This window comes from Penicillium hispanicum (genome assembly GCF_028827665.1).
Source record: "Penicillium hispanicum strain IBT 35686 chromosome Unknown utg000003l_segment0_segment0, whole genome shotgun sequence".
Lineage (NCBI taxonomy): Eukaryota > Fungi > Ascomycota > Eurotiomycetes > Eurotiales > Aspergillaceae > Penicillium > Penicillium hispanicum.
Genome location: NW_026623195.1, coordinates 3,275,019 through 3,301,037, shown reverse-complemented (window position 1 = coordinate 3,301,037; position 26,019 = coordinate 3,275,019). Strand labels below are relative to the sequence as shown.

The following is a 26,019-nucleotide window of genomic DNA, read 5'->3' as shown; positions in this document are numbered from 1 at the left end:
CTCGAACTAACAAAGGTGCAAACAATAGGACGAAAGATATACCCGACCTTCGAGTTGTGTCTTCAAAGCCGCATCCTTGTTGTTGGGTTGAACAAGATAGCGGGACAATGCCGGACTCGAAACGTGCCGGGATTAGAACAAAGGAATTCCAACCAAAACCGGTTTCATAAGTGAATTCGATTATTCCTATCGCCCTCGAAGACAGAGGTCTTTCCATGATATTCAATCCCAGTCGAGATGTGTTGATTTCCGTGAAATATAGACAATTGATATGATACAGGTGCTCAGTCGGAGACTCTTGGGCTATTGACGTACACTTCATCGAACAAGGTTTTCGAACCACCTCGAATCACGAGCTCTCCTAGCTCGCTCTGCTTTCTTTCTCTGTGCCACGGCATATCCGCATCCAGCGCCGGCAAAGTATCCCCCCAGGTGGGCGGCGTGATCCATTTTGGTGAGCCGGGACAGGGGGAACACTCGCAAAAATCGAGCAGGCGTCACCATGCTCAAGATTTCGGTGGCGACGAGTCCTGCTAAGAAAATCCACCCCTGTGTCCAGATAGTCTCGCGCAATTCATGAGGAAGAATCCACATGGTTATTTTGTCACTGGTTGCAAAATGTGTTGGTTATGCAAATTCTGTCAATACCAGGTAGGGAAGCTTACTTGAAATGACACATGCACCACGCAGCAACAATTCCACTGGTGGCAGCACTGGCACCGAGAGAAGTCATGCCGAGGGCTCCCAACAAGACACTTCGGGACAGCGACACGAAAGAACCGACAGCACCGGATGCGATGTAGATCGCCAGAAAGTTTCCTCGGCCAATTTCATCGTGAACTATCCATGAATAATGAGCTGGTCAGTCATCGCCAGAAATGAACGGAGGACAGAATGTTTACCTCTAGTCCCCATAAGGCCCAAGACCATCATGTTGGTTCCCAGGTGTCTCCATGTTTGATGGCTGAAGACACTACCAATCACGCTAAGTGAGCTAGGATAAAATGGAACAATGACGAAGAAACGGTTAAGTAGTCTCCACGACGGTGGGATATACTTCCACAAGAAAGTGACCGCCAGGTTGGCACCGATGATAGCTCCTACCGTTGCGGCAGCTGGTGGGACATTAGGCCAAAGTCGGTCTTGCCTCGCTGGAGTCTCGTAGTTCTGGGAGAAGACATAGCAGAGGCCGACAATGACGAGGGTGAAAAGTAGAGGTGCGACAAGACGTTGGGACTGTAATTACATGCACACGTTAGTCGAGCTGGATTTTCCTCGCAGTCTCTTGGGTCATTCCAGGTCTTTCATACATTACTGATATCCACAGCCTCGGGTTGGTTGAGGGTACCAGCAATGTGGTGCTTCTGGACCCAGGCGAGATATGGCCGCTCATGGGGATCCGCCCGCGGACGAGCTGCGCATATCAGCGGTGCTCTTAACCTCTGTCGATATATATTCAAAAAAACATACCCTCTGTCAGAGCTGACTCTTGGTACTGCTGTAGAGCCGTATTTCCTTGGATCTGCTGCTGAAGACGTTCACGCTCCTCATTTTCGCCTTCCAGCCATTGCTGACGCTTGCGCTCTCTTTCGTCCAGTAGCCGCTTCTCATTCGACTCACGCGCCTCCTTAAGAACACTCTTTCCGTATACGGAATCGTCCTCGCCGCGCTCAGCTTCATACGAGCCGCTCTGTGGCTTGTAGAGACCAAGCTCTTCTGCTCGTCGCACGAGTTTCTCTTCCGCCTCGCGCTCCTCTCTTTCGATCCGAGCTATAATCGCAGCATCTTCATCAACTGGATAGTTTGTGCGTAGCCATTTCAAAGCGTTGTCAAGCTGAGTTTGGGGGACAGCACGGGTGATTTCCGTCGGAAGGTCAAGGTCGAGTGTTCCTTCTAACCGCCGAGTGTGCAAGACTGCAAGAGTGTGATTTCCCAACTTTGCCGAGAGTTTCTCAGGGCCAAAAACTGCCTTTATTTCAGCGTCGGAAAGGATCTTGCTGTCGGGCAGCGTCTCGGACTGGCCTTGTGCAGGCTGAGAGGAAGCGACGGTTCTTTTGAACCTCCTCTGAAGGGGGGCGGGTGTCGAGAATTGAGGGAGGAGTGGAAGCGTGACAGGGGGATATCTGTTTCGAGAAAGGGGTTTCAGCGAGCTAAAGGGTCTTTTCCATGCGCTATAGAGACCAGGTGGTGTAATGCGGAGATCGCGAAAGGCAGAGCGGAAGGTCACCTTGGGGAGCACGCTCGCGCTTTGAAGGCCCCAGCATGGGATCCGCCATGCAGCCCATACCGCATTGCTCATAATCCTGAGACTGGGCGGGCTCGCCTCAGAAAGAGTGAGCCACAAATGTTATTGGGAATGAGTGCTAGCCTAGGTCCAACTCTTGGCTGACATTGATGGACCGGGCCGCAGGGTTGTTCCGATCTCCGGGATACTGCTGAGCTGCGGGATCTTGAGTTCATACTTAGTAACCAGAGGAGTTGGCTAGGTAGATAGAAATGATAATAAGGCCTCTATAGGATCTTTAACAGGGTCTAGGCAAAAGTGGAAACAGTCTGGGTCCCTTATCTCCTTTTGTAAAACAAGGAATTCGCGATCTGCCATACAATATATACTTCCAAGGCTGGGTATAGATTGCTCATTTGTTGCACTAATACCTAGGTATATGCAAAACAATATCAAATAGCCCACTTAGTAAGGTCAAATACTATCTTGGCCTCATACTCCAGCTGCTCTCTTCAATTATACTGTACTTTTTTTTTTTTTTTTTTCCAAATGGAATGCGAATGTGTATATACCTTGGCATACCCCTCTCACACGTGATGAGGCGGACGATACGAACCAGACCTCGGTGAGATCGAACCTTAGAAATTTGCACAAGTCTTGCATCATCACCAGCAAAGTCAGAGTTCTTTCACTCCACAGAATCCCCAGCGGAAAGTTCGAACAGCAATAATGTCGGTTGAAAGACTCTCAATCAATCGTGCTGCCTTCGCCGAGGCCATCCAAGAGCTCCCGCTTTCCGCAGTCTACGGCAAAGTCGCCGAGCTACGCAACTCCGTTTCCCACCTCCATCGCTCGAACGATGAACTCAGACAATTCATTCTGCAATCAACAGGCTCACAAGATGCCGAAGAAGAAAACAAAGAGCTAGAAGGGTATATCGCTGAGAACGAGGGCGTGATAACGTCCATGAATGAGCGGCTTTCGCTCCTCAAGATGGAGCTGGAGAACCGCGGGCAGCCGTGGGTTGAGACTGAGCAGGAGAATGACAAGGAGAATGAAGAACAGAATACATCCACAGAGACAACTGCGCCGGCAACGAATGGGACGACCGGGGGAGCCTCTGCGCATCAACATCAGAGCTCGGATGCGGGGCAGGACGGCGAGAACGGAGTATACCTGTGAATCCGCCCCATGAAAGATTGTCCATACCTACCAATCATCATCGGTGCTATTAATCGATCAGGACGAATACCTGGATTCTGAAATGCGAGGCGTCAGCAAAGCTGCATCGGGAAGTCTTCCTGTCCCTTGCAATCAGTCCTGTTGACACGCCCGACAGCGCAAGGGGCCGACGAAGGGTTTCCTACAAGACAACAAAAACTGCGCTCTGAAGAAGAAAAAAGGGGTCGTTGGACCTGGCACTCGATGGTATGGCCGGCTAGACCTGGATACTGCTACGCATGCTACAGATTCAGATGAAAATCAGGGCGGAAAGAGAAAACTCAGGTGTCTACTCATCCTCACATCAAGTGGTCATCCCATAATGCCGTGTCCAGAGGAGCACCCCAGCTGATGGGGCTTCAATCGCAAAATATTCAACCATGAGTAGCTGATGCTGGAACTGGAAGAAAATATGCAAGATCATCATGATAAAAAAATTCACACCGCATGCTAAATGCTCAAAGCCCAGGATCTGTGCCGAATAATTGGCATTTTTGTCCAGTTTGCCTGAATGGCGGAAAGGAAGGAAGCAGAAACATGAATGTAAGACAGCGCGGCCCAACGCCAGGTTGAAGAACATGTCAACGGTCGTCAATGTAGAAAAGGGAACATACTCCAGACTCGCAAAGTCCTTAGGTAGAGGGCTGCTGAGCCCAATGACCTCCATTAAGTGCCTCCGGAGGCACCCGCTGCTGCTTGATGAAGAGGTCAATGAGAGGCTGCATGGGCTCCATCTCCTTGTCGGACACGAGCTGGTAGTACTTGGCCACTGTCACAAAGTGCACAAAGCACATGTTCAGGATGTCATGCTTGTTGATGTGCCAGAACGGGTTCAGCCAGTGAGCATGGTACAGGTGCGCATAGCAGCGGAACATTTGCTTCATGATACCCTGGCAGTCCTTATAAAAGGTCTGCGGGAAACCACTCGACTTCCCAATCCACGCATCCGCGGACGGAATGCCGTTCGTGCCAGCTGAGCTTGCGCTATCCGTAGTACTTGAGGGTGCCCCAGAAGCGGCAGTGGCCTCTTTGACCGCGAAGGTCTCAGGGGTGCCTGTCACCTTCTCGGTGGGGAACATGACAGGGTCATGAATCTTGCTGACAATCCACTTCTCGACACGGTTGATGAATTTTGGGGCAGAGATTTTTGCCGCGCGGCCGTCCACCAGCCAGGTGTAAGTCAACCTATAGATCGTTAGTAGGCCATGACCCAAATTTGATCTCTACCCTGCAATCTCCTACGTACCGGCCAGCAGACATCGTGGGACATGTGCTCTCATTGCAAATCGGAACACCCGTGACAGCGTTCACCTCCTGAATGACCTGGAGCATACCGTGGAGCAGGCGGTATTGTTCAACAACTAGCAGGACCACCACATCAGTAACCGTGATTCAATAGCAGCCATGGGCTGTTGATAACACTCACTCTGGTGAGCCAGCCATTCGCCAAGCTCCACATTCTTCGGGCATGCACATAGGGTCAAAAAGTTGCCCCTCACGTTCAAAGGGGCGTACTTCTCCTGGAAGAAGTACTTGGGGGCATCGGGATCATTCGCGGCGAGGTTATCAATGGTCAAGCTGTTGGATAACGAAGGTGAATTCGACATGTTGCTGGCCCGAGGGTCCTGAGGAGCTTGCGCAGGGCTCTTGGGTGGGTTGTTCTTATTGTTTCCTCCCCTGCCAAACCCTTGGCGACTGTAAGAAGGCGGGTTAGCAACACAGCCGAGGGGCAATCAGTGGCTCAGGACAAGGCCAATGAGATCAAAATTGGGATAGGTGGAAGATTCATCGAAGGTAATTTGGGGCGGCTATCAGAATTTGGAGAGCCTGCAAGCTGCCTGGTGATTGTGGCGTCGGGGGGGGGGGGGGGGGTTTGCTGCTTTTGAATGCAGTATGAGGGGGGAAGAGGGCTCAATGTAAAGAGAACGGAGAGGGGAACGCGCAGCAACTGCTGTTGTGCCTCACTCCGCAAGTGACAACTTACACGCTCTGGAAGAATGTGGCCATTTTGGAATCTGAAACTATCCAAATTAATGGAAACAAAGCAAGGCGCGACAGGGACGAGACGGTGAAGCCCAGTCCAGTTACACGCCCCTAGCCCGCTTAAACTGCTTTGGGGCCCGGCGCGGATCATCGAGTTAGTCCGCGGAATAGTGGATGGAAGCACTTTGGGGGAGCTTGCAACGAGAGCTGGGACTAACTCCCTGGCTCTGGTCTTTCTTATCCTTTCTGCTTTCTTTCTTTTCTCTTATTCTAATTGTTGCATTTTATCTTTCCCATCAGTCACAGAGCACTGCAAAGCCAACATCCCAACAGCATGTCATCCGACGAGGAGGCTGTCCGACGGCCCGGCCGCGGTACTGGTGCCAATGGCATGCAAAGTCCCGCACGCAGCGATTCTCAGCATGATTCCGATGCTGGCAACAAGAGTCCGTTTGGTGCTGATGGCGACCAGATGGACGAAGACAACGACGCCGATTTGTTCGGATCCGATGGCGAGGAAGGCGGACTTGAGAATCTTGAGTACGCAACACTGTTGGAGTTGCAGATTGCGCAGAATACTAATCAGGCCTCCAGTCGGGGTCACCGCACCTTAGATGACGAGCGCTTAGACTCGGGGGATGATGAGGACCGCTACGACCGACGGGGAGACCGAATGGACGAGGTGGCGGACGAAGAGCATGTTGCTGAAGAACTCAATATTATGGACGTGGACCTTGCGCGGGCGCCTATACCAATGACAAACGATGGACAGGTAGGCAGCAGAAGGGACTGAAGAAGCCATTGGGTCCGCTCTGACCCTTTCTGACAGGTCTACACAATGCGCATCCCCGAGTTTTTGTCGATAGAATCGGAAGAGTTCAACCCTGAGACCTACGTCGCACCTCCCTATTCCACGGCTGCGACATCATTGTGCTGGCGCAAAGCTCCCAATGATGAATCTCAACTCCAGTCGAATGCGCGCATGATCCAATGGGAAGACGGGTCTATTACCCTCCAACTTGCATCTGCTCCACTCGAGCAATATCGCATTCAATCCAAACCACTTGCACCTCTCTCCAAGTCCGGCGACTATGATACCAAATTGGACTCTCATGTTTACTTGGGTGCCGCGGCAGAAACTGCCATGATGTTCCGATTGACCTCACATGTCACACACGGGCTCACCGTTCTTCCGACTACCCTAGAGACCGACGATGCTGTTCAGAAACTCCAAGAATCGCTGGCTGCGGCTTCTCGGGGCAGCAAGCAGACTGCCGATGGCTCAGCACCTGTCATTGATATGAGGGAGGATCCTGAACTGGCTCAGCGCAAGGCAGAGCACATGGAGAAGGAGGCTATCAAGGCCGAGCGTCGCCGCCAGATGCTTGCTGACCGTGAGGCGGATCGTGACCGCGGACGTCGTGCAGCTCCCCGTCCTCTCCAGACGGGCTTAAGTGTCGGTGGTCTCGAAGATGATGGTTTGCTTACGACTCGACCCCGTGGCAAGCCTCGCCGCACCAACCGCCGAGGTGAGATTAACACAGATGACGAAGACGACTACGGCCGTGGTCGTACCCGCGAAGACGAGTACGACGAGGATGATGGATTCTTGGTTGGCAGTGATGAGGACGTTGAGGAAGAGGCAGAAGATGATGAAGAGGAGCTGGAGGACGAAGACATGGATGCTGAGGGTGAGGCGGATGAGGAGGTTGCGCCTGCAAAGCCTACGCGCAAGCTTGACGCCGAAACGCCTCGCTCTGGCACACCACCAGCTCGGAAGAAGAACCGCTATGTGGTGGATGACGAGGATGAGGACGAGTGAGTAGGAAATACCTTGTGATTTGTTTCGGGACGCATATGATCTGGGCGTTACAATTATGAGGGTTGGCATTCCAAGGATCATCAAGCTTGATTTGTATCCTCATTTTCTTGGGGCTCTCATGTTGATACCAAAAATTAATGAAATGATCGATGATCCCGCCAGTTGTCAACTTCGTTGGTCAGAAATTCTGATTATTCATGTGCTGCGTATCGCGTCTTGGTGGTATGTGTATATACGCCTGCAGTTTCAAAACCCGCAAAAACAACCACGCAAATGGCACAACCTACCCTTGATATCCTCCATAAATACGGAAGCAGACTCCCACCAACCCCAGCCATCAAATTAAATCAGACTGGCTTGCTTCTCAGATCATCGGGAACAATACCATCGGGGAATTCACTAGGCTCGAAGTTGAATTTCGAAAGAACGGCCCGCGCACTTCCCACAATACGGAGACAGAAGAGTTCCTTTTCATCGCAAGGTTCCTTTGGGTGGCTAGGACTAAGAGGGTTATGATGAAGAGGGTGTTGTCCAGGCTCATGCCAGCGCCGCTGGCGGTTCTCAACTTCGTTGATAAGTGACAGGAGATCACGTTGGTTGGAACAGCGTATCTCAGCCTCCGTGCCAAACGGGCCACCGATGACAGCACGGCGGACGATCTGCCGTAGCCAATCATTCCAAGCTTGTGCAGGATCGGCACTTTGAAGGACATGCGAGACAAATTCCGGCGGTGCGGATTGTATGCCGAGCTCGGCAGCGTCACTGTTATACACACGTAGCCATGCGTCCGCAATAACAGTTAATAAGGTGCCCGTGAACATGATGTTCTGAACGCCCGTAGCGAAGTCTTTGGGACATGCCTCGCAGCGGATCACGTCCTGCGCTGTCCGGGCTGCAATGTAGAGAGAGCCCAGAGTGTGCGAATTCACTGGGAAGGAGGCGATGGAGGAGATGTGGCTAAGGCAAAGGTAGAGATATGAGAGGCAGGCGCATCGAGGAGAGGGTGTCTCGGACGAGCAAACAGATGTAGTGGTGATTGGGAAGGAAGGCATCTCTGGGAAGTTCGTAGGTACTGGGAATGGCATGGCAGATGATTCGGATACGGTTGAAAAGTCTGGCCAAGGGCTCGATGATGAGGGAACGGGAAGATTGGGGTTCTTCAGCCGGTCTGAGCACCCGATACTATCGCGATTTCCGCCTCCAGTAAGTAGTAAATCAGACATGGACTGCGAGGAGGGCGAATGCCTTGTGGATTGCCAAAAGAGTTGCGGACAAAGATGTTGTGCATCAGTTGCGGCGGTCGGGTCTGGAGCCACAGAGAAAGAACCAGGGGTAGTGTGTTCTGGAGTTGGCCAGAAGTCATTGCTTTGCTGGGTTGAGAACTCTGCCCCCTCGTCGGCTCGTGCCCTCTTCTTAGGTGGTCGACCCATGGGCTTCTGTTCGGAGTAATGGCATTTTATTGACTGTTTCAAGCAGCGAGAGCAGCCATTCAGGTCACCTGAGCATTTCAGTTTTCGTTTCCCTGTATTCAAGCAGTATGTCATTAGCGCCGATCAAATTATGGATTCCACTCGGAAAACCCACTGCATTCGTCACATGCTGAATGCCGTTTGGGCTCTGAGCTTGGAGCAGAGTTTCCACAGGGCAATGATATGTCCATAGGTTCAGACATAACTGCCACCGCAAAACTTGATCAACTGTGAGCCACAATCAGATAGTCTGCAAAGAAGTTGAGCCTTCATGTCATGGATCATCGATAACCACCTGGGCAGGCGATAAGATGGGGGGCGGTTAGTCATGTGGGCGGTGAGATCACCCGTCAAGAAAGAAAAAAAAATCGCGGACCTGCAAAGTCTCAAGCTCAACGGTAACCATGGATGCCAAGGCCTCAAAGAAGCGCAAGGCGGTCACTCGCGATGTGGAGGAGGAGGCTGGAGTCTTCTCAGGTGACGAGCTGAACTCAGAAAACTTGGATGGAGCTCTCTCGGACAACACCAACAATCTGTCCGAGAGCGAGGAAGATGAGAGCGACTCCGAAATCGAATTGGTGGACGACTTTAGCGACGAGGACGAGGAAGATGGGGAAGAAGAACTGGACAGTGATGAAATCCCCTCCGATGGAGAGGATGGGAAGGAGAAGAAGCACACTAAAAAAGCTTTCCCTGTCGACCACGAACCCGGTGTCCGCATTGTCAAGGACGCCAACGGAAACGACCGTTATCTGTACGATGAGATCAATCCTGACGACAACTCGGACTACTCAGATGTCGATGAGGATGCCAACACCATTGGAGATATCCCTCTTTCCTTTTACGACCAGTATCCTCACATTGGATACGACATCAATGGCAAAAAGATCATGCGCCCGGCCAAGGGCGAGGCGTTGGATGCATTGCTGGACAGTATCGAAATTCCAAAGGGATGGACTGGTCTGACGGATCCATCGACTGGGAAACCATTAGAGCTGAGCCAAGATGAATTGGAACTGCTGCGCAAGGTGCAGATGAACGAAATCCCCGGTGAAGGCTACGATCAATATGAACCCCTTGTGGAATACTTCAGCAGCAAGCAGGAAATCATGCCTCTCAGCGCTGCTCCTGAGCCCAAGCGTCGATTTGTGCCGTCAAAACATGAGGCAAAGCGTGTTATGAAGCTCGTGAAGGCTATTCGGGAGGGCCGCATTCTTCCTTATAAGCCGCCAGCCGAGAGGGAAGAGAAGGATGAAGATCTTATCAACTACGACTTGTGGGCTGACGAGGCTGAACGTTCCGACCACCCGATGCATATCCCAGCCCCTAAGCTTCCTCCTCCTGGATACGAGGAGAGCTACCACCCGCCTCCTGAGTATGTTCCTGATAACAAGGAACGTAAGGAATGGGAGCAGACAGACCCCGAAGATCGCGAGACTGAATTTTTGCCGAACGACTATGGCTCTCTGCGCAAGGTGCCCGGTTATGAGAACTTTGTCAAGGAGAAGTTTGAGCGTTGTCTTGATCTGTACCTTGCTCCAAGAGTGCGGCGAAGCAAGTTGAACATCGACCCCGAGAGTCTTCTTCCTAAATTACCCAGCCCGGAAGAGTTGAAGCCGTTCCCTACTACATGTGCGACCGTGTTCCGCGGACACAAGGGCCGTGTTCGTTCGCTTGCTGTTGACCCGTCCGGCATTTGGCTTGCGACTGGCGGTGACGACGGAACGGTTCGTGTTTGGGAACTTCTCACCGGTCGCCAGCTGTGGAGTGCAAAGGTGAACGACGATGAGGCAGTCAACGTGGTCCGCTGGCGCCCCGGCAAGGACGCTGTCATCTTGGCCGTTGCTGCGGGCGATGATATTTTCCTCGCTGTTCCTCCGATTGCCGACCCCGAGATCGAGAAGACTAGTCTAGAGATTCTCGATGCGGGCTGGGGATACGCAGCATCCCAGCCTGCGCCCAGCGCAGCCGATGCCAACAAGAAGAATACGCCCCCAAAATGGATTCGGCCTTCGTCAAGCCTCGCAGATTCCGGTATTTACGCTGTCATCCCTCTTCGTTATGTGCCGAAGTCGATCTCTTGGCACCGCCGTGGCGACTATTTCGTCACTGTGTGCTCTGGTGCCTCAACACCAGCCTCCGTCGCTATCTCTATCCACACCCTTTCCAAGCACCTCACACAGTTCCCCTTCCGCCGGCGCCTTAAGGGCGGTGGTGGTCCGCAAACCGCTCATTTCCATCCTTCAAAACCGATACTGTTCGTGGCAAACCAGCGTTCCATTCGTGCATACGACCTGTCACGTCAGCTTCTAGTCAAGATCCTGCAGCCCGGTGCGCGCTGGATCTCATCCTTCGATATTCACCCGAATTCATCCACTGCTTCTGGTGGCGACAACATCATTGTCGGTTCCTACGACCGCCGTCTGCTCTGGCATGATTTGGATCTCTCTCAGCGCCCTTACAAGACCCTACGCTACCACCGTAAGGCTATTCGCGCTGTCAAATTCCACCCCGGTGGCCGGTACCCACTTTTCGCGGATGCCAGTGACGACGGTTCGCTACAGATTTTCCATGGTAGCGTCACGGGCGACATGCTCAGCAATGCCAGTATCGTCCCTCTGAAGGTCCTCAAGGGCCACAAGATCACTGGCGAGCTGGGTGTCTTGGATATCGATTGGCATCCGCGTGAGCCGTGGTGTGTCAGTGCTGGTGCGGACGGAACATGTCGGTTGTGGACGTAATTGTTTCTTTTCAACGATTGTCTGCATGATACACTTGTCTCTTTTTACATGGCGTTATGTTCGTATGTGTGTGTGCATAGTTTGTTGTATAGCCTCATACTCCCTCAAAAAGTATTTATCGACTTTAAGACTTCGTCCTACTTCACCACCAGGCTCTGCCGTAACTGGTTTCTCTGATTGAACTCTAGAACTTTCATGTGGATATTATTGATCTCTATACCACGATCTTTGCACAGCAAATATGTTCTGATAAGGATTGTGCGTGTAGTCAAATACAACACTATTCCAGAGCGTTATCCAGTATTTCGCATAATATGAGTTTCCAGGCGATACAAATATTATCTCACGTCGAGATGTAATGGCACACAAGTGGTAGACCGCATGATGGAAATGACCAGAGTTGGGTTAACTATCCATGGATAGCTTGGTAGCATCTTGGCGGATAAAAGGCGGTTGAAGCTGAGGCCCGGAAACCCCACATAAGAACCACAACACTCCGGCGCTGCTGTTTGCTCACAGCATCCTCGCCTCCCATTTCTCTTGACAAATACACAAAAATGCCCACTGAAGCCGACAACAAGCGACAAGCTGCCCGGGATGTCATCGATATCCTTGAAGATATCTCCAAGATTCTGGTGCGTCACTAGCTCGCTCTTTGTGTTCTGTGTCCCTGGATTTTCCTGTTGCGATGCCATCGATTGCCCGGCCCAAGGCACGATTCTTTCGGAGCAACCGAGTTAACAATATCCAGAACACAAGTCTCAATCGGACTGAACTGTCTCTGTGTGTGTCGCTGATTGAGAATGGGGTGAATCCTGATGCCCTTGCTGTACGCGTCCACCTGTCCCCAGTGTCTCCCGCTAGCAGAGGCATTCAGGCGATAATTGCAACTAACCTGTGTATGAAACACAGGCTGTTATCAAGGATTTACGAAAGGAGGCTGCCAATTCTAGATGAGACTAGTCTATGGCGGAGCAGTTGGTCTTGTGTGCTTGTTTGGCATCATGGATGACTCGACTCAATGCTTGAAGGATGGTGTGCCGATTTTTGCTTTTCACGGCGTTCGATGGCCGGGACGGCCTGATATGAAAGATACCCTTTTTTTGGTCTGTTCTATGTCCTGGGAAAAGAAATCAGAGTCTCATGAGGCAGCTTGTATTGGCTATTTCTACTCGGGATCGTAGACTAAATCGGGGATGTGGACGGGATGGATGCTAATAGCATCTTGAGTTCATTACTTAAGGATAAGTAGTGATCAAAAAGTCAACGATGGACTTGGGGGGAATATCAAAATAAAAGACAACTCAAATGCAAGCAGCAAACTGTACTCAAAGGTTCAGTCCTCCATGATCATTTCGACGATTCCTCGGATTGCTTATCCTTAGACGGTCCCATTTCACCGGCCATTGCCTCCTCGGTGGCCTTCTTGATCTGGTCACTCTCCGGCACGGTGGTCTGCTCTTTGGGCTTTGTATCCTTCTCGTCATCACTGTCGCCTAGGCTGAACGGATCATTCTCGGCCACGGGAGAAGGCTCAACTGTGGCCAAGGGCTGCCACTTGCTGGGCTTGCCGCCACTGGCGGGGGTACTGCGTTTGGTAGCGGAAGATGCGTCGTAATTGGTATCGATCTCGGTTGGTGGTCCGTCCTGGAAGGACACCTTCCGTTTATCAGGAGATGGGGACGATGTCTTCGTCAAGTTGGGGTTTGCCAGGGGCCGAGGCGGCCGAGGCGGAGGAGCTGACATGGTGTTAGCAAAAGTACACATAGATCTTAGCTGCCCAGAAGAAGAAGAAAAATCTCACCTTCGGAGTCTCTGAGTTCGAGCGCAGAGAAGTCGTCGCTTAGCACCTGAGGGTCTGCATCGTAGCGTTCTCGATCGCCACTGCGACGACCCATGTCACCGCTACGCCGTGAGCGCCCATATGTCGGGGGCTGCTCATGATCACGACTAGGCTGCTCCTCTTCCTCGCCATCAATCTTCTTCTTCAGATTCGCAACCCACGAGTTGACTTTCGTTTGTGTTTCAAGGAATCCTTTACGTAGATTCTCACGAATCGCGGGAAGATCGTCTGGAGATCGTCCTAGAGTCAGCATGAGCACACTTGGCAAAGGACACATGGAAAATACCCTCAAAGAAATTGTATTCCCTCTCCTCTGACTCCTCGCTTCCTCTCGGCTGGCGGTATCGTGGATCGTTCTCCCAGCCTGGGGCCGGTGCTCGACGCCCCGACGCATTGTAATGTTCAGCCAGTTGACGCGCATACAGTTCATCGGCTTCCAACTGTCTTTGGGTGGTTGAAGTAGACTGTTGTGTTGGACGAGGCGGCTTGGGAGGAGGGACCATGTCCTCCTGGGCAGTAGGGTCCGTCATGCCTGTGTTTGGAATTTAGATATTGTCTTGCTTTTGCAAAGGTATCCTGCTAACCGAGAAGGGCATTGAATGCTCGCTCGACATTCCAATTGCTTGCATTCAATACAGCCTTGACTACCGAAGCATCGATTGTGGGGAAAGCTTCTCGCAAGGTGTTTTCTGACTGTTCTTTCACGCTCAGAGGTCGGGGCGGCTTTGGCGGGGCAGCCGGAGGTGTTTCGGTGGACTGCTGGGCAGGTGTTCCAGTCGCAGATGCACCACCTGACTCCTGGGGCTCATCATCAAAATCCAGTGGTCGCGCGGTGGTCGGCGACTCAGCTCGAGGACTATTGGGCGCAACTGAGGGTTTGCTAGGAGTGGACTGCATATTAAAGTGAGCCTTTGAATCGCACCTGCAGATCGGGTCGGGACATACAGTCTTATCCTCTTCCGACATTTTGAAGCGTAGGAACCCAAAAAGCAAGCAAAAACCGCGATATTAGACAGAGTCAACGAAAAGGTGTTGCCTGCAGACGAGAAGATGACAAGGCGAAACAGGCAGAACACATCGGGGAAGCTCCAAACAAGTGACGTGGGGTGCACGTGATGACGGGTGTTTTTATAGAGCGCAACGGTTTGCCGCCTTTAGCACAACGAGTTTCACGATGAGCCCTCAATTGTCTTGTCGTTAAGCCCCAGAGCCCACAGAATGTTGTTTTCTTATTGCAAGAATCTCAGATGCACATGAGTGAAGCCTCGGGTCTTGACAAGTACCGATAATATACTTGATCCTCCCATCTCGAGCGAAATGGCTTCGGAGCTGGATCTCTCGAGCTCGTTCATTCCGGCGCTGTACAAGCCATCCGCTCTTCTCCCTATTGCGAGACACAAAAAGAGCCTACTTTACCTGGTGGAGACCTATCCAGTCACCATTGTTGTGGGCCAAACTGGAAGTGGAAAAACGACGCAGCTTCCACAGTATCTGGACCAGGCAGGTTGGTGTGAAGATGGCAAGGTCATCGCCATCACACAGGTAAGCTTATGAATATATATTCGCGCTTACTATATTGAGCTAACTAATCATCACCAGCCTCGACGCGTGGCTGCTACCACGGTTGCAACCCGGGTCGCAGAGGAAATGCGAAGCAAGGTTGGCGAAGAAGTGGGCTACACAATTCGATTTGAAGATGTCACATCCGCAGCCACCAGGATAAAGTTTCTAACAGATGGTATGCTTCTCAGGGAGGCCCTGGTGGATCCTCTGCTGTCCCGATACTCGGTGATCATGGTCGATGAAGCCCATGAAAGATCTCTAAGCACCGACGTTCTACTTGGGATTCTCAAGAAAATTAGAAAGAAGCGCCCTGAACTTCGAATTATTATCAGCAGTGCAACTTTGCAAGCAGAGGACTTTCTGAAATTCTTCGCTGGTGATGAATATCAGCTTGATGCCCCGCCCGCGGACCTGGGCGGAAGCGTTGGGCGGATCATCAGTTTGGAGGGCAGAATGTATCCTGTAGACACCTTGTTCCTTGAGTCTCCTGCGGAAGACTACGTTGAACGAGCGGTCAAAACGGTTTTTGATATACACACCCAAGAAGCAGAGGGCGACGTGCTTGTGTTTTTGACAGGCCGGGAAGAGATTGACAGGGCGATCCAGTCAATCTCTGAAAGAGCAGCCGACCTTCATCCTAAGGCTCCGTCACTACTCACGTTGCCTCTTTATGCTGGTCTGACCACTGATCAGCAGATGTATGTTTTTGAGCCGACGCCAGAGAACACACGGAAAGTGATTGTGTCGACGAACATTGCAGAGGCATCCGTCACGATTGATGGGATTGTTTATGTGATTGATTGTGGATTCTCAAAGCTTCGAGCCTATAATCCCAATACTGGCATCGAGACATTGACAGCGGTACCAATATCGAAAGCATCTGCTACCCAACGTGCCGGGCGAGCAGGGAGGACGAAGCCCGGCAAATGCTTTCGACTTTACACTCAGCAGACGTATGACCAACTCCCTGAGGCGACTATTCCCGAGATCCAACGGTCAAACTTGGCACCCATTGTCATGCAGCTCAAGGCACTGGGAATCGATAATATTGTGCGGTTTGATTTCTTGACATCACCACCTGCAGAACTGGTGATCCGTGCTTTTGAGCTATTATTCTCGCTTGGTGCAGTTGATGATTATGCCAAACTCACAAAACCACTGGGGATGCGCATGGCGGAACTGGCGGTTGATCCAATGATGGCTAAAGTCCTTCTTGCAGCACCGGCATTCGGTTGTCCGAGTGAATTACTATCCATTGCGGCCATGGTCAGTCTCCAAGGGACTGTTTGGGTGAAACATGACGGAGACAAGCGAACCGCCGAGAGCCATCGACGAAAGTTCGCTGTTGAGGAAGGTGACCATCTCACTTATCTCAATGTGTACCAAGCATTTGTGACCAAGGGCAAAAAGGACTCGAAATGGTGTCGTGATAATCTCTTGAATTATCGGGCCTTGCAACGGGCTGTGAGCATCCGCGCCCAGCTGAAGCGCTATCTCGAGCGCTTCGGCATTCAGATTGACGAGACTCTCTCGTCTCATTCCACGATGGACTTGAGCAAGCGACCGGAGAATATCCAGCGGTGCCTGACCACAGGTTACTTTGCACATGCAGCCAAAATGCAACCAGATGGCACTTTCAAGACTGTCAGTGGAAATCTGACTCTCCATGCCCATCCGAGCTCTTTGATGTTTGTGAGTATATACGTCTTAATCATCATGCTCTACTTTAGACTAACTGTTGGCCATCAGAATCGGAAAGCGGACTGGGTGATCTTTCATGAGATCATGCAAACAGGCGACAAGACCTACATTCGTGATCTCACAAAGATTGAAAAGAGCTATCTCTTGGAATATGCGCCTGAATATTACAAAACCTCTTAACTGATACCCAATTATTGAAAATAACCTCAAAATTCATTAGACCTCCGAAGATAATATCTCTAGAAATGAAATGCTGTATCTGAAGATACCCAGCAAAACAGATTGTGCGTGGATGACGGTTGATGGAAACTACCTAAGCCACGGGAAGAAACTACATAGATAACATAAGATAGCATGTAATGCTAGAAAGCATGTGATCTAACAAATCAGTTGTGCTGTCCATACCTAGGTAACTTTCATTATTCTCCAGGGTCTGTTCAGATCGACGTCACGGGATGCGGAGTAGATCCGTTCTTAGCTTCTAAGCTTCCTTGAACTTTGCCTCAGATTCTCTCCGAGCTTTTCTTACAGCTTGATCAATCCACAAACGCCCTCTAAATCATGTCGGGTCATCATCACCATCACCATGGAGATGGTGGACACTGTCATGGAGAGGATGGGCATGACCATTCCAACGATATTACCCCCGCGATCCAGTCTCTGCTCTATACCCAGATCGACTTTGATTCAATCACCACCCTCAATGGCATGTGCATCAGTATTTTACATCTTCCCAATCCAGTACTGACTTCTGATTCCACATTAGAGGCAACCCCAAAGGCTGGATCTGCCATTGTTGAAAAGACTTGGACTGAGAGATTGAACGACCAACCTGAACTTGAGAGTGATGCCGACGAGCAGTTGCTGATGTACATCCCGTATGGTGCCATTTTTCTCCTATATGTGTTCTTTGTTTCGCAGTGTCGCTTGCAATTCTTTTGCAGGGACCTTGTGGCATTCGATAACCCCTCCCCCACTTCATGCCCCTCATTGTTATCACAAAAGAAACAAAAACTGACGCGAGCATCACTGCAGATTCACCGGACAGGTTAAAGTTCATTCCCTTCTCATTTACACTGCGCCCACTTCCTCGGCTCCAAAAACCTTGAAGTTGTTCAAGAACCGTGATGACCTCGATTTCTCTACTGCCTCCGAACTCTCTCCAACACAGACCGTCGAAATCCCACAGCCCGTAGCGGGTGCTGATGTCTTTGAGCTACCGTTGAATCGTGCCCACTGGAATACCACCACTTCTATTACACTTTTTTTCGAGGATAATTGGAGTGACGGGGAAGAGGATGTGACCAAAGTGGGCTATATCGGATTCAAGGGTCAGTTCATGGCATTGAACCGAGAGCCCGTTAGCTTCCTGTATGAGGCTGCTGCCAACCCTAACGATCATGTCGCGATCCCCGGTGTCAGTGGCGTCGGAGGACGGATCATGCCCGGTCAATAATAAGCCTATGCTTTAGTGCATACAGAAGATATTGTCTTGGCGGGAGGAGCTGGGTTTCTTGAGACCGAGGCAATCCAATGTGTAATAACCATGTCTTCTATTACCAACCATAATGAATGACGAACAAGAAAAAGCAATTGAACCAACCGCCAACACCATGCAATGCTCTTCTCAATCTCTTGCAACTGATTGAACAGTCATCCAAGGAGAAAAAAAGCGGACATTACGCAGCCAGCATAGCTGTTGGAGCCTTTGCTTTTGCCTTTGCTCGTTCGGTGGTGGGTTCCTTCTGCTCGGGCTCCTCGACAGGCGGTTCTGCTGTAGGTACGTTGGGTAGGTTTGGCTGGGCGAACTCGCGTTGCAATTCTTCCAGCTCGTCTTCCACATCGTCTTCATCCTGATTGGAAAGATGGCCTGCGAGCATCTGGCTCACCTCCTGTATGAAGCTATCAGCAAATCCCCCCAAAAAGAATTCGACTGAAAGCGTCCTTACCTCTTGGTACGCGCGCGCATCCTCTGTCTCTCCCATCATACGCTCCACGCCTTCGATTCCACCCATCTCTCTGTGGATGGCTTGCAGGACCTGGGTACCCTGTTGCAGACCAAACATCACGTCCTTCTGTACCAGCGCGAATTCCACCTGCCCCGCCAACTGCTCCAACTGAGCTAACTGCCCATCTGTCTTGTCCAGTAGAGATTCCTGATATTTCTTTCGCCGGAGAGCTAGCAATGCTCGCCGCCGATCGTTCTGCGCCAAACATTCCTTAGCAATTTCGGTCTCGCGATCAGTGAGAACAGTGATGCGCTTGCGGTACTGTTTCAGCTTATCGCGCTGGTTCTTGAGATCTAATATCGCACTATATTTCCCAGGACGAATGCTCATCAGCCTATGGATTTCCTTTGCATGCGTGCGAGAGGGCGGAGGAGGGGTCTCGTGAGGGGAAAATGAGGTATGAGCTCCTGCGTGGGACGCTGCGTGTGTACCGAGTAGACAGTCCATGAACGGTAGCAACTCACCGATCTTGAGATGAGATCTTTTGTGAACTACCAGTGTTCCCCATCTTGCATTGTGTTGATCGGGAACTGGGTATGATCGAGGCCGGCGATGCGGAGGATGACGTGGGTTCCACCTAGACCGCCGCGACCGCCAATCCGCGTATTTCTCGGTGCCGCCCTCTCTTCCGCTTCCCCGATTTTTTTTTCGAGATTGTGGTTATCGCACATATCAAGTCCACCATGCCGCCTAGGAATCGCGCGGGCAGACCGACCCTCAGCCAGGGCTTGGACCGCGAGGTAAGACGTCTGACTTGAAGTGCTGCGTCGTGTTTGCTCATACTTTGCGCCCAGGTCTACCAAGTAGTGCGCAAGATCATCGACGACCAGCCCGACACCGGCCGAATCCGTCTATCGGTCCCGGCTATCTATGAGACAATTAAGAAATCGAATTCAAGTTTGAACCGGAAGCCTAAGAAACTTCTGGAGGACTGTCTGGAACGAGTATTGGAAGTCGTGAAGAGTGATGTGCTCGGCGACGACGACGACGACTCTGTGGAGGGTGACTTTGAGGGTCTGGAAGAACCACCCGTGACGGTATGCGACGCACACGATGGGAACTTCCAGGAGTTTCATTCTGATTATTCTGGGTGGAATAGGAACCCAATGGCGTGAATCAAAGCATCGTCGGCATGTGGTCGACCGCCTCGAAATCCACACCGTCTCGAAAGACTGGCGAGTCAAATGGCGCCGTCGCAGCCGCAGCCGCACCCTCGGGCTCAAAGAGAAGACAACATGGCGGGGAATCTGCATCCAAGCGGCGGAAAGGGGAGGCGGTTGATCGCTCACCACCCACACATGTCAGCCTTGCAGACTTGGGTGGTCTGGATGATGTTGTTCAAGAATTGGGTGACCTGGTAATCTTACCCATGACTCGACCCCAGGTCTACCTGTCATCCAATGTCCAGCCACCGCGGGGTGTGTTGCTCCATGGTCCTCCAGGATGCGGTAAAACCATGATCGCCAATGCGTTTGCGGCTGAGTTGGGCGTGCCTTTTATCTCCATCTCCGCGCCATCCGTCGTGTCGGGGATGTCCGGTGAATCTGAGAAGGCCCTGCGTGAATACTTTGACGAGGCCAAGCGGATTGCTCCTTGTTTAATCTTCATTGATGAGATTGATGCGATTACTCCGAAGCGAGAGAGTGCGCAAAGAGAAATGGAGAAGCGCATCGTCGCCCAGCTTTTGACGTGTATGGACGAGATCGCCCTTGAAAAGACTGATGGAAAACCCGTCATTGTTCTCGCAGCTACCAATCGCCCCGACAGCCTGGATGCTGCTCTGCGTCGAGGTGGCCGCTTTGACAAAGAGATCAACATGACAGTCCCTTCGGAACCCGTCAGAGAACAAATTCTGCGGGCACTGACACGCAAAATGCGCATGGCTGACGATCTTGATTTGAAGACATTGGCCAAAAGAACACCCGGCTTCGTCGGAGCCGATCTCAATGACCTTGTTTCAACTGCAGGCGCGGCCGCTATCAAGCGATATCTAGAGATCCTCAAATCCAATAGCGGCGAGGAAATGGAAATTGAAGGGATGGATGATCTTAGTCCCAAGGTCCGTGAACTGCGTCGTCTCATCACGCACGCTAAAGAGACACCCGTTGGCGACGAGACCCAGACAGTTCTCGTGTCAAACGAAGACTTCTTCATCGCGCTCCCCAAAATTCAACCGTCATCCAAGCGAGAAGGCTTTGCCACAATACCTGACACGACTTGGGCCGACATTGGTGCTCTCAGCGGTATTCGCGACGAACTGGCCACTGCCATCGTTGAACCAATTAAGAATCCAGACATCTATGCGCAGGTCGGCATTACCGCGCCTACGGGCGTTCTTCTGTGGGGACCGCCAGGTTGCGGTAAGACGCTTCTGGCGAAGGCCGTGGCCAATGAGTCTCGCGCAAATTTCATTAGTGTCAAGGGTCCCGAGCTATTGAACAAGTTTGTTGGTGAATCTGAACGCGCTGTGCGCCAGGTGTTTGTTCGCGCTCGCTCTTCTGTTCCTTGCGTTATCTTCTTCGACGAGCTCGACGCCCTCGTCCCTCGCCGTGATGACACGCTTTCCGAGGCATCTGCGCGAGTCGTGAACACTCTCCTTACCGAGCTCGACGGTCTGGGCAGTAGTCGCCAGGGAATCTATGTTATTGCCGCGACGAACCGTCCCGACATTATCGATCCCGCTATGCTCCGTCCCGGTCGTCTCGAGACTTTGCTCTTTGTCAACCTGCCCTCGCCACTTGAGCGTGTTGAGATACTCCAAACTCTCGTTCGGAATATCTCTATTGAATTTAACGATGACCTCCGGAGGCTTGCCGAAGAATGTGAAGGCTTCAGTGGTGCAGATTTGGGCAGTTTATTGCGCCGTGCTGGTTATTCAGCTATCAAGCGTCGTGACACTATTAAGTTTGAGGACTTTGTAGCTGCCAAGGCGTTTATTCGTCCAAGTGTCACTGACCTGAAGAAGTACGAAAAGTTGCGCAGAGACTGGAGCGGTGGTGTCGTCTGATACTAGCGCCTCATATATAGAGCTCTTTTTCTGTTTTGTTTGGGGCGACTCCTTTCACGGAAATAGATACCCTGTCAAAATTGCAGCATTGAATACCACGTTAGAGATCTATTTGATCGAAATCATTGCTTCGGTCCCTCGCTTTCCCTTTGGACAGAGAATCTAACGAGCTACAGGTCTGTAACACCATAGGCTAAAGTGGTATGTACACGGTTTTCTGAATACGGACGAGCAGTCCCAAAGAACAGGCTGAGCGCCCGACCCTGGGAATATATGTTTGTATCTAAAAATCATTGCGCTTTGGTCTGCCATGCTCACTATCCTATTATGGCTTCAAGCTTCAAATGAGACCTTGAGATAGTGCTCTTATTTTCTCTTCCATATTCCACAAAGTTGTGTTCCAACACAGAATGTGATTCAGGAAGGCATGTTCGGAACATGTGGTTGCGGTAGTCAGGGCGTCCCCCTGGATCGAAACTACCTAGGCAGGGACCTCGGGACTAGGAACCGAAGAAGTGATTGAAAGCTAGCACACTATACCACGTGAGATGAGACGATCTTCAAGCCTCTTTTTTTTAGACTAGCCGTATACTGTCTCTGCGAATGCATTTTTCGCAGACCGCGACGAGACGCATGGGCACCCAGCTCGGTAGGTGCAGGAGTGGGCCCGCCAAGACCTCGGATTCGGCATATTATTTCACCGCTCCCCTACACCTAGCGAGCTGCGCAGCTCGCTAGGTGTAGGAATGGAAGATTCCTTAGCTGGTTAGGTAAGCCATTTTCATATCCCTGTCATTAATCTTCTATCCGATCTGGTTTAACCCCTGTCACTCTGCAGCATGGCATCCCGCACATTCTTTCCTCCACCACCGTTCCCTGCACCAAGAGAGCTTAATTATACTATCAACAGTCTTCTCTATAATCTCCTAGTGCACCCATCTCGATCAAGGACTCGATCAGCATCAGAATTAGCTTCAGAGAGCTCTGTTTACGAGGACTGCGTTAATAACCAAGTCCTTTCTAAGCTACAGGACTTAGTGGAGATTGAATTAGCTTCCTTGGACTTAGTGGAGATTGAATCAGCACCTTCTTTCCTTAGTTTAGGCCTAAATCAAGCTGATCTTCGACAGAATAGGCTAATTATCAGTTTAAATAATCGAAATTCCGTTTAGGTATATAAGTTCCAGGACTATATTCTTACTCCTAAATATTCTGATACTGATTAATAAGGTATTTTATATTTTATCTATCTTCAGAAGAATCCTCTTAAAAGAATTCTATCCAATAAGATCGAGATTAATAAGGTTTTTAGCGATCTGATATCCTTAGTAAGTTAACTATATATTTAATATATATATAATATTAACTGCTTGTATATTAGGTCTAATTCTCCACATCTCAGTTACTATAGATAAAAAAGATATAAAGTATACTTTTTAGGAAGTATATAAAGGATACTGAAGTATACTACTAGCACCAGCTATATAGATATAGTGGTTTTAGACACTATCAGTTTATATATAATAAGCTTATCACTCCATCAGCCTAATATAATTACTTCAATCTAAGGATATTTTATAAACTCCACTTAAAGGCAGCTCAGCCAGTTTATAGGCGGATATTGGAATAGATTAAACAGTAGACTCGACAGTTCTATTAGGGCTTTCTCTGGAACTAGGACTCTAATAGACTATATACTTATTCTAGTTTATACTAGACCTGCTGAGGATAGAAGCTATTAGTCTAGGTTAGAGATACTGTAAGTATTTAATCTTTACTAGTTTAGCTATACTTTTCTTTAATCTATTTAGACCTTCTTTTTAGGCTGCCTAAATCACTTAGATTGATAGACTTAGTATTATATATAAGCAGTGTCTTTATAGATCGACAATATTTGTTATAGGGGGCAGGGTCCCCGGGCGGAACGGAGGAAGGTTACTCCGACCGCATCCTTCAACATCGTAACAAACTCTAGTCGATGACGAATCCCTACAATTCTCTGACAATTTGGGATGCAAAAGGAGATCTCCCTCGCTACTTAAGTTAGATTCTACAAGAATCAGTTACTATCTGAATTAGATATTATGATGATGATGAGTTCATTTGCCCGATGTAGCTAGCTTTACATATATGCTGCTATGTGGGAGTGCTAATAGAACTAGTCTGTAGCAGAAAAGTGGCTGCCCGCGCCGCGGGCGGAATTGAACTGTTGACCAGCTGGTTCCGCCCGCACGAAAGAAATGACGCAAACAGAACAAATGGGTGTGTAAACCAAATAAACGAGATTAAACAAGTGTAAACCGACTAAACACTCCTAAAAAGGAAATTAAATAAGTGGCGGGCCCCTATGTAGTCCCTATGGTTGTGTATTATCGAAAAGTATCCTGAATATATAACCTAACTGTACTACGCCTAGCTCTAGGGGCCCTCTTTTCCTCTCTCTATATCACCCCTATTTATTTAAATCACTAAAGAGACCTTAGTTCTGCTGTATTACTGCTTTATTCTTTAGCTCTTTAATTTACTAAGATCCTATATTATTAGGGGTGCTTTACTTCTACTACTTCTTTATATTAGCTATAGCTATTTATTATATAGGTATATTGGTTTTAATGATAGTATAGTGGACTTAGTACTGTATTACTGGTTTATAATTTATTTATTTTTAAGTCTTAGTGCTTTTTAGTAAGTGCTGTCTGCTTCCTTTAAGTCCTTTAAGTCTTTTCTTTTTTTTATATTAATTACTTGATTATCTAGTTATTCCTCTTTTATTGGTTCTATACTAATTATATCTGGGTTAATCTCTAGGAACTACTTTAGTAGCCTTAATTTAATTATAAAATCTGCTATGATTGGTTTTATAGCTATCTCTGATAGAATCCTATCTACCCTAAATACTATTAAGATACTCTGTTTATCTAGCTTTAAGTGTATCTCTTTATATAGGCTAGTTAGATATATATACTCTAAAAGGATATATTTAACTGTTTAGTTTCTATTGTTGTAGCTATAATAAGGGTTATTATATTGGTTAATTTTGTTTAAGTATACTAAAAGGGCTATATATCTAGTTTATAGCTGAATTAGGATTAATAATATTGCCTTCTATATATCCTATTAGTATAATAGATTTTTCTTAGCTAGCACTTTAATTAAGTGTCTAGTTGGTTTTATAGTCCTCCCTCTTTTTTATATTTTTATTTACTGTAATTTAATCTTTTACTGGATACTCTGTTTAGTTGTAGATAGTAAGTAAATATAGTTATTAAATATATTGATTTTAACTTTATTAGTTATAGCCTTTTTAGTAAGCTAGTCTATATATTTATTTTTTAGGATACTATTATATATAGGAATCTATTAGAATTCTAGCTAGATATCCTCTATAGAGAGCTATTTAAGAAGCTTTATATATAATATTAAATATATCTAGTTAGAGGGTATCTTAGGTTAATAGATAGCTTATAGGGTAGTTTAGTTATTAGTAAAGATAATTACTCTTTATTTAGTTTAGCTATTTAGTAGTTAGAGGTCCTCTTTAGCTAGTGTAAGGGTTAATTCTATTCCTTTTAGTTCTATAATATATATTACTAAGAAGCTAATCTAGCCTATTTAGTTTTTTATATATTAATTAGTATCTATTAGTGATTTAAAAGTTATAGCTATAGCTCTAATACTATTTTTAAATCTACTGTTATTAGTATAGATTATTAATAATACTTTATATAATTTTATTTTAATAATATATTTATAATCTTTTTTAGCTTATTTATAGTCTTTAATAAATATTAGTAAAGATATTTACTATAGTTTTTAAATAAATATCTTTTACCTTTTTTAGTCTATTTTTACTAAGATAGTTTCTAAGTAAGGTATAAGGTATCTATCTATTTACTAGGTTTAGGCTTCTATTAGTGTCTATTTATCTCTTTTATATTTATCTTAGGTATAGTATTGTAGTATTATTTTAGGGATAGTAAAGGACAGTTTAGTTCTGATTCTGAGAGCTATTTTTTTTACTAATTTATTTATATATAGTCTAATTAAAAGTAGATTAAGTTCTATATTAAAGGCGTTAGCTATTATTATCTTAAATATACTGCTAATAAGATATATAGCTTATTTTTAAATAGAAGTAAATTAATAAATAACTTAGTTATATATTTTTACTATTATTAGTAGTAATTAGAATTATACTGATATATTATATATTATTTATAGAATTATTACTATAAGGTATATCTTCTATATAGTAGTTAAGGATACATTTTAGGTTAATCTAGCTAGCCTTTATAGTGTTTATAGGCTAATATTAGCTTTAGTTAGTATCTTCTGTTAGTGCTGCTAGAATAATAGTTATAGATCTAGCTAGAAGCTAAAATATCTTTCTGTATCTTTACTAATTTATATAACTATTTTAGTCTTAGGCGTCCTTA

The 26,019-nt window shown here is 48.3% G+C and overlaps 12 protein-coding genes across 12 annotated transcripts; 7 read left to right on the top strand and 5 right to left on the bottom strand.

Annotated features, from left to right (window-relative positions):
* Window positions 1-318: 318 nt before the first annotated feature.
* On the bottom strand, window positions 319-2,299 carry N7459_003665 (rhomboid protease PCP1; the record flags this gene model as incomplete). Its single annotated transcript, XM_056942849.1, has 5 exons — window positions 319-607; window positions 666-840; window positions 903-1,236; window positions 1,311-1,414; window positions 1,471-2,299. The coding sequence occupies 5 exons, from the start codon at window positions 2,297-2,299 to the stop codon at window positions 319-321; spliced, it is 1,731 nt and encodes a 576-aa protein (XP_056802732.1).
* Window positions 2,300-2,953: 654 nt separating this feature from the next.
* N7459_003664 (uncharacterized protein) lies at window positions 2,954-3,406 on the top strand (the record flags this gene model as incomplete). Its single annotated transcript, XM_056942848.1, has 1 exon — window positions 2,954-3,406. One exon carries the CDS (start codon window positions 2,954-2,956, stop codon window positions 3,404-3,406), a length of 453 nt encoding a protein of 150 aa, XP_056802731.1.
* Window positions 3,407-4,077: 671 nt separating this feature from the next.
* Window positions 4,078-5,452, bottom strand: N7459_003663 (Mob1/phocein family protein; the record flags this gene model as incomplete). The annotated part of the gene is made up of 4 exons (XM_056942847.1): window positions 4,078-4,630; window positions 4,692-4,806; window positions 4,872-5,140; window positions 5,430-5,452. 4 exons carry the CDS (start codon window positions 5,450-5,452, stop codon window positions 4,078-4,080), a joined length of 960 nt encoding a protein of 319 aa, XP_056802730.1.
* A 310-nt stretch (window positions 5,453-5,762) lies between these two features.
* On the top strand, window positions 5,763-7,250 carry N7459_003662 (Paf1-complex subunit LEO1; the record flags this gene model as incomplete). The annotated part of the gene is made up of 2 exons (XM_056942846.1): window positions 5,763-6,200; window positions 6,258-7,250. The coding sequence occupies 2 exons, from the start codon at window positions 5,763-5,765 to the stop codon at window positions 7,248-7,250; spliced, it is 1,431 nt and encodes a 476-aa protein (XP_056802729.1).
* Window positions 7,251-7,597: 347 nt separating this feature from the next.
* N7459_003661 (Zn(II)2Cys6 transcription factor rglT) lies at window positions 7,598-8,680 on the bottom strand (the record flags this gene model as incomplete). Its single annotated transcript, XM_056942845.1, has 1 exon — window positions 7,598-8,680. One exon carries the CDS (start codon window positions 8,678-8,680, stop codon window positions 7,598-7,600), a length of 1,083 nt encoding a protein of 360 aa, XP_056802728.1.
* Window positions 8,681-9,123: 443 nt separating this feature from the next.
* erb1 (ribosome biogenesis protein ERB1) lies at window positions 9,124-11,460 on the top strand (the record flags this gene model as incomplete). The annotated part of the gene is made up of 1 exon (XM_056942844.1): window positions 9,124-11,460. One exon carries the CDS (start codon window positions 9,124-9,126, stop codon window positions 11,458-11,460), a length of 2,337 nt encoding a protein of 778 aa, XP_056802727.1.
* A 557-nt stretch (window positions 11,461-12,017) lies between these two features.
* On the top strand, window positions 12,018-12,417 carry N7459_003659 (mitotic-spindle organizing protein 1; the record flags this gene model as incomplete). Its single annotated transcript, XM_056942843.1, has 3 exons — window positions 12,018-12,095; window positions 12,212-12,289; window positions 12,373-12,417. 3 exons carry the CDS (start codon window positions 12,018-12,020, stop codon window positions 12,415-12,417), a joined length of 201 nt encoding a protein of 66 aa, XP_056802726.1.
* A 393-nt stretch (window positions 12,418-12,810) lies between these two features.
* On the bottom strand, window positions 12,811-14,269 carry N7459_003658 (uncharacterized protein; the record flags this gene model as incomplete). Its single annotated transcript, XM_056942842.1, has 5 exons — window positions 12,811-13,199; window positions 13,265-13,531; window positions 13,590-13,835; window positions 13,888-14,194; window positions 14,249-14,269. 5 exons carry the CDS (start codon window positions 14,267-14,269, stop codon window positions 12,811-12,813), a joined length of 1,230 nt encoding a protein of 409 aa, XP_056802725.1.
* A 351-nt stretch (window positions 14,270-14,620) lies between these two features.
* N7459_003657 (putative ATP dependent RNA helicase) lies at window positions 14,621-16,747 on the top strand (the record flags this gene model as incomplete). The annotated part of the gene is made up of 3 exons (XM_056942841.1): window positions 14,621-14,845; window positions 14,903-16,558; window positions 16,616-16,747. The coding sequence occupies 3 exons, from the start codon at window positions 14,621-14,623 to the stop codon at window positions 16,745-16,747; spliced, it is 2,013 nt and encodes a 670-aa protein (XP_056802724.1).
* A 381-nt stretch (window positions 16,748-17,128) lies between these two features.
* N7459_003656 (PITH domain-containing protein) lies at window positions 17,129-18,023 on the top strand (the record flags this gene model as incomplete). Its single annotated transcript, XM_056942840.1, has 3 exons — window positions 17,129-17,285; window positions 17,334-17,445; window positions 17,603-18,023. 3 exons carry the CDS (start codon window positions 17,129-17,131, stop codon window positions 18,021-18,023), a joined length of 690 nt encoding a protein of 229 aa, XP_056802723.1.
* Window positions 18,024-18,246: 223 nt separating this feature from the next.
* Window positions 18,247-19,084, bottom strand: N7459_003655 (ESCRT-III subunit protein VPS20; the record flags this gene model as incomplete). The annotated part of the gene is made up of 3 exons (XM_056942839.1): window positions 18,247-18,459; window positions 18,517-18,880; window positions 19,041-19,084. 3 exons carry the CDS (start codon window positions 19,082-19,084, stop codon window positions 18,247-18,249), a joined length of 621 nt encoding a protein of 206 aa, XP_056802722.1.
* Window positions 19,085-19,259: 175 nt separating this feature from the next.
* N7459_003654 (putative AAA family ATPase/60S ribosome export protein Rix7) lies at window positions 19,260-21,583 on the top strand (the record flags this gene model as incomplete). The annotated part of the gene is made up of 3 exons (XM_056942838.1): window positions 19,260-19,316; window positions 19,371-19,613; window positions 19,676-21,583. The coding sequence occupies 3 exons, from the start codon at window positions 19,260-19,262 to the stop codon at window positions 21,581-21,583; spliced, it is 2,208 nt and encodes a 735-aa protein (XP_056802721.1).
* Between the last annotated feature and the right edge of the window lie 4,436 nt (window positions 21,584-26,019).